This window comes from Cyphomyrmex costatus, unplaced genomic scaffold (assembly GCF_001594065.2).
Source record: "Cyphomyrmex costatus isolate MS0001 unplaced genomic scaffold, Ccosl1.0 scaffold595, whole genome shotgun sequence".
In the NCBI taxonomy this organism is placed as follows: domain Eukaryota; kingdom Metazoa; phylum Arthropoda; class Insecta; order Hymenoptera; family Formicidae; genus Cyphomyrmex; species Cyphomyrmex costatus.
Window position 1 is genome coordinate 10,052 of NW_017280115.1, and position 11,072 is coordinate 21,123.

Here is an 11,072-nt window from a genome sequence, read left to right on the forward strand (position 1 = left end):
GTTTATATAATATTTGCCACAAATTTTTCATCCTAAAATTTTCTGACATTTTCCTGATTTTACTGACAAAATTTTGTAATTTTCCCTGACTTTCAATAATAAATATTTTGAAATATTTTTTGTATTTTCATCCTGATTTGAAAATTGTTAAATATTTTGTTGATCGAGTAATTTAATATAACAGTGTAATTAAATTAATGTTATAATATAATACTATTAATACTATTAATAAATAATACTATTAATGTTGCTGATACTACATTTTATCGTTAAGTTAATAGTACTTTTTGTCTTTTCCTTTCATGATTCTTTTCCTCTTCCTCTCTTTCTTTTACTACTATACTTAAAATATAAGGAACATAAATCAATGAATACAGTTTCTTTTTTATCAAAATTATGATCTGTTTATTAAAATCTCAATCTGCTTATAAAAGTTAACATATTTGAAAGAAAAATCATAAAATTATAGAATAATATTTATTTTACTCACTTGTTCATAAGTGACATAGAACTTTCTTATATAAAACAAAAGAACAGACAACATTAAAATTTCGATGTTTTTGGTAAAGTATTTTAAATCTTTACAAGTTTATGTTAGCTTTTTAACATAACTAAAATTTCAAATCCTTAAAGAAAACTTAAATACTGCAACATAAAAAATTGTACAAGATTTTAATTGAATGTTAATGACATCAGTGATGTTATTTCTTCATCAAGAGCACTTATTGTTAATTCATTAGTTTTTTCTGCCAAAAGTTTTGCCTTCTTAGTCTTCAATTTTGAAATTTTTGTAAACAAAGATCTTTTTTTAGCAACCGAGTTGGCTTGAAGAACAAAGCGAAATGATTTTATCGATTGTGGCGTCGTGATATAAATAAATTTCTTTACAGCTATATTATTTTTCCCGAAAAGTGCGCTGAAATCCCTGACTTTCCCTGATTTACTGACGCATTTTTCAAATGCCCTGACATTTCCCTGATTTCCCTGACTTGTGGCAACCCTGTATAAAACTACTCAGAAAATATTATACGGTAACTATTAAAAAAGTAAGTAGTAATTGATTGAGTGAAACCAAATAAATATAAGAATAAAATCAAATCAAATAATTTGCAGAAACGTATTTTGTACTTAGTAATAGAACTTTGCAAATAGCAACATGACAAAATTAAAATATATACCTATGTTAAAAATGTTGTTGACAATACTTTTAGCCGTAAACTCCTAGCCGTAAACTATGTATGTGCAGAAAAAATAATCCATGTTGCATCAAAACCAGACATAATTCATGACATTTGAAAATAAAACAAAACTAATGGCGAATTCGGTACACATGCACTGACTCTGCTCTGGTGCTGTCCTGACATAGTACGCGTGCAGAACCATTTTGGTGCTACGCCAAACTGCACTATCAGAAACGTCAGTGTAACATTTCTTGAATTCGTTTAGTTCATTCGGTTGATTGGAATATAAATTTAGCACTACACTGGGTCAGTTTTCATTTGTCGAATGATAATCTGAATGCACTCATACAGTGTGCACAAGCCGAATGTATAACACTGAAAATGTTCACACTCAGTGCACACTAGTGCAGTCTGCCGAATTCGCTATAAACCTTTAGTAGACACATAATCCAAGTATGTAAAAAAATTAGTCTTCCTGAAATAAAATATTAAAATATATAATTATTCTTACAAAAATGGATTACTAGCTTTATAAATTGATCAGTGATTATTGTTTCTCTAATTTTATTATTTTTAGCTAATAATTTTGAGTATTTAACGTCTCGTATAATTCATAGATAATAGTAAAAATTTTAATTGACTGTAAAATCTGTTAATTAAGGATGAAACCTGAAATTTTCGTTTAAGGATTTCTATTCACGTAGAAATTCCATATATTTCACACTTAATTCAATAAAATTTTATAGTCTGTTTAAATTTTTATTGTTCGCCAAATCACCTACGAATCACACAGAAAATTAAATTATAGAGATAGGGTCTACGCACAATAGGAGAAATATTAGGAACAGATATTAAATATAAGAATTTTAACCTGTCAGAAAGCGCACATTCCACAGTACACAATTCTGATAAGTTAAAATTCTTATATTTAATATCTGTTCCTAATATTTCTCCTATTGTGCGCAGACCCTTACTAGTACTTCATACAGTAATTCAATAATCACTGATCTTTTTTATAAGGGTTGAAGAATATAAAATAAAATTTATAAAAATAAGGCAACTTACATGATTTTTATGTCCTTTGTGTTGATTGGAGATCCATGTTTTTATTTGTGGTGTTGTACGATTACGTAAGACATGATACTTTTTTCTGGTTTCTTGAATAACCTTGAAAGATGGCAAAGTACAATTATTTATGTATTTTCCGAATGCTTTCAATGCTGCATTTTTTTCTTGTACACTCCACCGTATTCTTTTTGTTTTTCCATAAGGAGGTGCTATAAAAAATAAAATAGTGTTTTAAATGCAAATTATAAATTTTAAAAATAATACATATATAATGTATAATAATAATAAGCTATAGTGTATATCATACGTACTATATGTATATTAAAGAAATAATTTAAAGAAGCGCAAGAGAGAGGAGAGCTATGCTATCTACTGCATTTACAAGGTATTGAAATAAGTACATCTTGATACTCGAATTTCGAGCAAAGTAATGAGCACCATGAACAGTTTCGTTAATGTGTCCAAGAGAATTACCGCCGAGACGTCAAGATTAACGCACTATAATAAAAGATCAACGATCACATCTCGTGAGATACAAACTGCCGTGAAACTTCTTTTACCTAGAGCAGGGCTCGGCACGAAATGCAACTTTCGGTCGATTTTCGAATTGTCTCCGCCTTCCGCTGTCCCCCTCACCGCACCACCCCGCGCGCAGTCCAAATGCCGCTCGACGGTCGAAAGTTACATTTCGTGCCGAGCTCTGATCTAGAGAATTGGCTAAGCACGTAGTCAACGAGGGAACTAAAGCAGTGATCAAGTATACCAGTTCCAAGTGAAGCAATATTTAACACACTGCATACGCATACTAACTAAAATACTAACAAAGAAAAGAACCTAATTGTCTCCCTCCGACCTTAATGAGCTTTTAGTATGTTATTCTCCAGACAAAAATAAGCGATACGTATTTTTTTATACGTCCCGTTTTCATTTTTAATTTTAAGAGGTGAAACACCCCTCCGAAAAACATCGGTTTTTGTTTTTTGAAGCAAATATCGTTGAAACTATAAGATAGAGAAAAATGTTGCGAATAAAAATTGAATGGCTTCAAAAGTACTTTGTAACTATCATAAAAAACTTTTTTTAAATCATTATATACGATAGATAAATAATAAAATTTTTTAATGATAGTTATAAAGTACTCTTGAAGTCATTCAATTTTCATTCTGAACATTTTTTTCTATTTCTTAACTTCGGCAATATTCGCTTCGAAAAAGAAAAAAATGTGGACGTTATCGGACACATATAAAAAAAATACATGTCACTTGTCTGGAGAATAATATGCTAAAAGCTCATTAAGATCGGAGGGGGTTAGTCCCTTTTCTTGTAAGTATTTTATAATGAAAACATAAAAGCATTGTTATGCAAAAAGAATTATATCCAATTTTATAGGAGAATGGGCCCCGGATGAACAACTTTGAGACATGCTTAAAATTTTAAATTTAAGGTATCAGAAAAAAATAAAAAATTGCATAAGTCCAACTTTATAGGAGAGGTTTCCTGATGAGTGCCTCTTATTTCATACTCCGTGAGTCTCTGCCGTCCCCTCATAGATTAGTACATCACTCATGACTATTCATTCGGGGACCAAAAAAGATTTTAGTTGCCTTCGTCAAGATATTAGACATATATCCCAGGTACTATATGACTTGAGAAATCGAATAAAACTTGTAGTACGTACATGGTACATACAATACATGGTCATAATAGCGAACTTTGAACAGCTGTAGCACTCAAGAGATTCATTTTACAAAGTTGTGTATATAGAATTTTTTAATTTTCTTTCGATGCCTTATAATCCTAGCTAGGTCTCAATGCTGTTCAGTCGAAGCCCAAACTGGACATAGTCCTTCATGTAATTATATTATTTTTACGAAGTTTAAAATAACTCACAGATTATTTAGAATAATATTTAAACAAATTAAATATTTAGAAATCAGTAGAACGTGTAAAGCCTAATCGAGTCTTGAAAACAAGTTGTTAATGTTTATTATATTGTGTGAATTTATATACTGAATATAGTCCCTCCCCCGCGACGCTGATAGATTTTCAGCTTTGATGAAAAATGCGCTTTAATTACTTATTTAAATATTAAGAACAATGTGAAGAATATCACTACGTCGACTAGCCAACAGAGGTCTATAGTTACTCATGCCATTTCTCGCAAGTGCCGAATTATATGAATATTTGTTTATATAGAACTTCTTTCTAACATCTTTCCAGGCGTCTAAGGTAGGCTCCCACTACATTACCTTACTGATGAGTCCAGTAGTGGAAGCCGGGACGAAACGCCAACTTGTGATATTCTTCGCAATCTTATTTTTCATAGATTCTAAATTATTACTTTAATATTAAATTTCAATATATGTCTTTCAACATATTATTAAGATCTAATAAGATGCTATAGGCATCAAAAATTTGTTAGATTGATTCTCAATTTAACTAAGTGATATTACTGCGGTAGTGAATATGTATGCGTCAAAGCTGAAAATCTATCAGCGTCGCGGGGGGGGGACTACATACGCAGTATATAAATTCACACAATATAATAAACATTAACAACTTGTTTTCAAGACTCGATTAGGCTTTACACGTTCTACTGATTTTTAAAAATCATACGAGTCAATTATTATTATCTTTCATTATATTAAATATTTAGGCTTCATCTTCAATACAACTCAATGCAAAGTACTTACTGGAACGTTTCCGTTTCTTTTTCTGATGTTTATGTATTATCTGGTTTTGTGATACGTCTTTAGGATTGCGTGGGTTTGTATCTAAAAAGTATAGAGTATATGTTTTCACACACCATTAAGTTTACACACATAATGTATAAATAAAATATTATATGCACATAATATATAAGCAAAATAAAAGATGTGTTTAGAAAATTATGTTATACTGCCACAAGATAATATGAAGTAAAAAGTGTTACGTCCTGTAGACTCCACGATTCTTTTCTTTCAAAGGATCTTGGTCAGCGTCATGACCAGAGTGAAATTAAAAGTATAGATATTTGCGTGATGATTTTTCTTTATATTTTGCATTTTTTAGTACAACATACAACATAAAATACAAGGTAAAATGTGGAACATTTCAACTCTCACTCAGAGAACATCTCGAAGTGTTACTCACTGATTTTAATGAAACTTTGTGAGCTTGTAGCTTACATAAAGAAATGAATTTAGAAAATATCAGTTGCGGATAAAAAAGGGTTTGAAAGGGTGAAATCATCCCTTATGTGTACAGCGGTTCCCAGTTTTTTCCGTTATATCTCGAAAACTATTTGAGATATAACAAAATGTTTTATACAAATGTTTTACAACAAAATTGGTAAATTCATTCGTGTCAATAATTAAAAAAAAAATCTTTTTTTTATTTTCGAAAAAATTGTTAAATAATTATTCTAAGAACGTGAATGAATAGAGCTAATTTTGTTGTAAAACTTTTGTATAAAACATTTTTTTATATCTCAAATAGTTTTTGAGATATAACGGACAAAGATGAAAATCGTTGTACATATGAGGGATGATTTCACCCCTTCAAACCGTTTTTTAGCCGCAATTGACATTTTCTAAATTCATCTTTTTACGTAAACTAAAAGTTCACAAAGTTTTATTAAAATCGGTGAGTAACACTTCGAGAGGTTCCCTTCTCAGTTTTTATTTAGAATTGTTAATCACATATCTTATACAATGGCCAAGGACCTGATTAAGAATTGAAATGTTCCGTATTATTTGTCTTATATTTTACATTATACTTTTGAGGCTTTCACGGATATTTTCTTCAAAGATATTATAAGATTTGCAGGATTGCAGGTTATCGCCGTATTATTATCTATTGCTAATGCCAAGGTTTTGTGAATTTTGCTGTTCACTTCATCAGGACGAGGAGCGCTTTGATACTTAGTATCCTGAGTATTAATGTGCTCCTCGTCCTGATGAAGCGAACAGCAACGTTGGCCTTCTGGTAACTTTACATTATATTTAGACACATAGAATATATAAAGAAAAATATAACTACACGAATATTTTTTTAACATTTGTAGCAGTCAGAAATTAATGTCACTTTTTAGAATTAAATTGTAATTTTTGCATACTTACGTAAATCTTCCGCCTCTATTTTATCGCTATTATCTGTATTATCGGTATTATTAAAACTTCCCATTTCTATGTCTTCTTCAAATTCATTGCTTGATGATGAGTCGTTATCATTTTTATTATATCCTTGAACTGCTTCTAAATACTGAGAAATTTTAAGTATCTCTATGGAAGGCAGTGGTTGCCTATAAATATCTTTATGTATCTTCTCGGCGTGGCCCATGAAATTAGCGAGATCAGACACATCAACGTCATTTAGATTCAATTGCATACAATGTGTAGCCACGTGTTTCCTTAATATTGTACCACGCAAAGTATTGGCATAAACCGCATTACACTCTACTGCGAATTTTCGCATTAAGGTACAAGCTCGAAGATACTTATACCTGCGTTTATCATTACTAGGCAGTCCAAACACATACGGATTTTGTTTTGGGACTTTAGCTTCTTCTCGGAATTGTAATATTAAATTAATACACTCCAAAAGGTCGTTTGGCAATAAAACAGGCACTGTACGTCCTAATTTTCCTCTAATAGAAAAACGAACATATCTTTCTGCTATTTTTTTATTTTGCGCTGATAACGATGTGTACATATCACTGTACATATTTTTATTTATCCTTTCATAAGTTTTAAAATCTTCAATAAGTGTTCTCTCAATTTCACCTGCTCGCCGTCTGTTAAATACATGTACTGAAGTTAATGTTGCTTCCGTTAAAGAAAGCCAATTATCAAACGAGAAAAACTGTTTTAATGCAGTACAAGCTTCGATTCTTTTTTCCTTCAAATGTGTATATAAAGTCTTAATATCTTCCATTGATGGAAGTTGTACCTTATGTCTTTTACGAGTTGATTGCGTTTCTGCAACAGTTGTATTTACACTTGTTCCTATATCAACAGTTAATAGCTTTAGAAAATCCTCAACTAATCTTTGCTTTTCTGCATCCTGTTGTTTTATACATTCCATGATTTCAACCTGTGCTATCTTCTTTATAAGAGTTGACAAACTAGTTGCTGTTGCTGGAGCTTTATACGTATTATCGATATTATTATACCCGGCAACAACTTTTATGGCCGAAATGCAATCATCATAGTTCCTCGGATGATAGAGCGACTCAAAGTTTTTTATTTTATTATTAATTTCTCTAAATGCTAATTTAAAACGGCCAGTAAGTCGTAATTTAGCACGTATCATATCGTGCTGGTGTTGATGCGTGTACTTCAAACACAATTGATTTCCATATAAGATTACTAATTTATCAAATCTTATTGCTCGTACTACTTTATCTTCTTGTAATATAGGGAAAATTATGTTCCTTAACTGTTCACTTGCTGCTTCGTGTATTCTACAGGTAACTTTTTTGCCCATAACCATGACTCCTCTATTATGTTTAAAATTTCGTTTGAAACATTTTCGAACATGATGACGTATTGTACTTTTTGCATAATATCCATTGCATTTTTTACACGCAGTAAAATGTATAGCTGTATTCTTCGTATCTTTATGAGGACGTCTGGATACAATAAGTTTTCCTTTATTAATTTCTGCGATCTTATTATGTTTAAAATTACCTTTTTTTCTAAGAATATCTATTATTTTTTTTCTTTCCGGATTTTTTTTGGGCAAAATAGAGAATTTTTTTACTTCTGGTTCATCGCGATGTACCGTTTCTAAATGCCTTGCTAATTGTGATTGCAACTTCAAACAAAAAATGCAGCAGTGTTGTTTAGATTTAGTATTCGACTTATCAACATACATATCTTCATCATTACATGCAGTTTGTGATTGCGACACTTCAAAACTTGGAGGAGATGATCGACTGGTAGTTAAATTTATGTTGCGCGTTTCAGGTGATAATTTTTCAGGAGATAGTTCATTTTCTGACAAACTTTCATCGTCATCTGAAGGTAAATACTCAGAGTCCTTATCGTTTTCTTTATCGCTAGTGTCAACTACCATGAAATACAAATAAAAATAAAATATAAATAATTCAGTATCATAACAAGGCTCAAATAATTTAAAAATTAATTATATTAATTAAGGACTACGAGCCAAGCAAGATCTTTTATGCAAATATTCACTTATGAACAATAAATAAAAACAACAAAAATAAGATTTCATACAAACTGTTTTGATTCTAATCGGGTCATCTTCAGTGTTAAAAATGCAATACAATTTTAATTCTTGATACGGTACAAAATTTGCATTTAAACATAGTTATACACACAAATCGAAAATATTGAATAAAAAAATACTCGCTCTTAAATTTCAGTCCTCCATAAATTTTCAATCTTCTTTGCAGACATATTCATCGATTTCTTATATTATAGCCATCAAAAATATAATGCCGAAATAATGTCGAAATTGGTCAATTTTTACAACAAACGTTATGTTAATGTAACATGATTGTAACTGAACAGGCTGTGACATTGATATAATTTAAATCTTAATTTACGCGGGTGAAAATATGAGTTCTTATCATCATTTTTCCAGATTTAGTATATTCGGATTATTAGAATTGCGTTTCAAGATCGACGATTATTCGGCGCGCAAATTTGGGGGGACCACGTATATTGGTTAATTATTAATAGGACGTTATTCTTACTTTGGATGAATATTGCGAAGAATATTACTACGTCGACCAGCCATTAGAGGTCTATCGATATTCGTAAATTCTCGCAAGTGCTAAGACACGCGTATATCTCTTTATATAGAATCTCGATTTAATAACTTACCAAGGCGTCTAAGGTAGGCCTCCACTATATAATGCCTTACTGATGAGTCCAGTAGTAGAGGCCGGGACGAAACGCCAAAAATTACATGATATTCTTCGTAATATATTAAAATTAAATATTTTAACGAATTTGTTTGCTCGTAACCTTGTCTCTCTTTAATGTTAGTTTAAAAAACTTAACGAGTCTTATTACCAACATATGTTATAATTTAAATCGTCATTTTCAAAGTTAAACATACATATCGTCAAAGATTACAAACGATTCTTGTAAGAACTCAGAGATGATTGTCCATGTTCATACCAAACATTATAATTTAAAATTTCTGAGCTCTTACAATAATCGTTTACAATTTTTGACAATATGTTTTACTTCGAAAATGACAATTTATATTACATCTATATCACAGCCTGTTCAGTTACAATCACATTACGTTAGCATAATAACGTTTGTTGTAAGAATTGATCAATTTCCACGTTATTTCGATATTATATTTTCGATAATTCATGGTGAATACGTCTACATAAGGTTGGAAAAGTTACTTTATAAGTTATTTAAATTGCCTTATTGTTTATTACAAAAATTAAGTACAAAAAGTAATACTAAATTGGAGCAAATAATAAAATATATAATATGAAAAATAAAATACCCGTACCTATTGTACTTAATTTCTATAATAAAATGTAACTTATAATAAGTAACTTGTAAAGCAACTTCTCCAATCCGTCTACAAAGAACAATTAAATCTACAGAAGAGTATAAAGTTTAAGAGCAAGTATTTTTGTTTCAATATCTTTAATTTGTATAATTGTCTTTGAGTTTTGTTCCATATCAAGAATTTAAATTTTATTGCATTTTTTAACATTAAAGATGACTCGCGATTAGGATCGAAACGTTTGTTTGAAAGCTTATTGTTTATAACTAAATGTTTGGATAAGAGATCTTGTATGATTTGTAAATCGTTTTCATTAATTTTTAAATATAAATGAATTTACATCAATGCAATGAATATTTTCGGATTATAACCGTACTTTAAAAAATAACTGCAAGTATAAATTATTACTATCGGTACTAATTATAGCGTATAATTAATACTAGTCGTGTATGTAACAACATATTTTTAAACATTTTTCCTTTAATACAATGATAAGAACAAAGAACATATAAGAGTCGTTAAAATAATTAAAATTATAAATCTAAATGTAAATAAAGGTTTGAAATAAAATTTCTTATAAAAATAATATTATACATATGTATCGTAATTGCGCACATCGAATACCATATATATACCTTTTCCTTTTATAATATTGTTTTTATAAGAAATTTTATTTCATATCTTTATTTACATCTAGATTTATAATTTTAATTATTTTAACGGCTCTTACATGTTCTTTGATCTTATTATATTGATTTAAAATACAAAAGTCATTTACTATTTACTTATATTTTTCCTTTATTTGCTTAATTTAAGATACTTTATTTTTTAACGAGTCGATTGTGTATCTTAAAATGAGATGAAAAATACAAAAGTGAGAAAATTCATTAAGTGTTGTTCATGAAATCAAATTACGAATATTCTCATAAATATTTTCTCCAGTAAATTGCTCACTTTTGTAATTTTCACCTCATTTCAAGATATACAATCAATACCCAGATGTCCACTTACCAATGGAGCTGAATGATAATCGTCTAACACAGCTTTCCTTATTTAATTCAGAATCATTAGGAATATCTACAAATACATGAAATGTAAAAAAATAGAGTAAAAATATTTTATATTAGCTTAACTACGATATATAGGGTGTTTCAAAATTCGCGACTTAAAATAACACAGTAAGAAAATTCTCAAAAAATAAAGTAAAAAGTTATTTGTACATTTTTATTTTAAACAATAGGCCATGAGATAATAAGAATTTAAATATAGTCAATTATGAATTACATTTAAACGCGCGGATTACATTCAAATGTTGAAACGCTTACTAATACTATCACG

The 11,072-nt window shown here is 29.7% G+C and overlaps 1 protein-coding gene across 1 annotated transcript; it reads right to left on the reverse strand.

Moving 5' to 3' along the window:
• Positions 1–1,647: 1,647 nt before the first annotated feature.
• On the reverse strand, positions 1,648–10,811 carry LOC108779422 (uncharacterized; the record flags this gene model as incomplete). The annotated part of the gene is made up of 5 exons (XM_018546855.1): positions 1,648–1,656; positions 2,247–2,458; positions 6,350–7,898; positions 7,992–8,299; positions 10,746–10,811. Coding segments are annotated over 5 exons (2,144 nt in total), but the record flags the coding sequence as incomplete, so codon positions are not given.
• Positions 10,812–11,072: the final 261 nt, after the last annotated feature.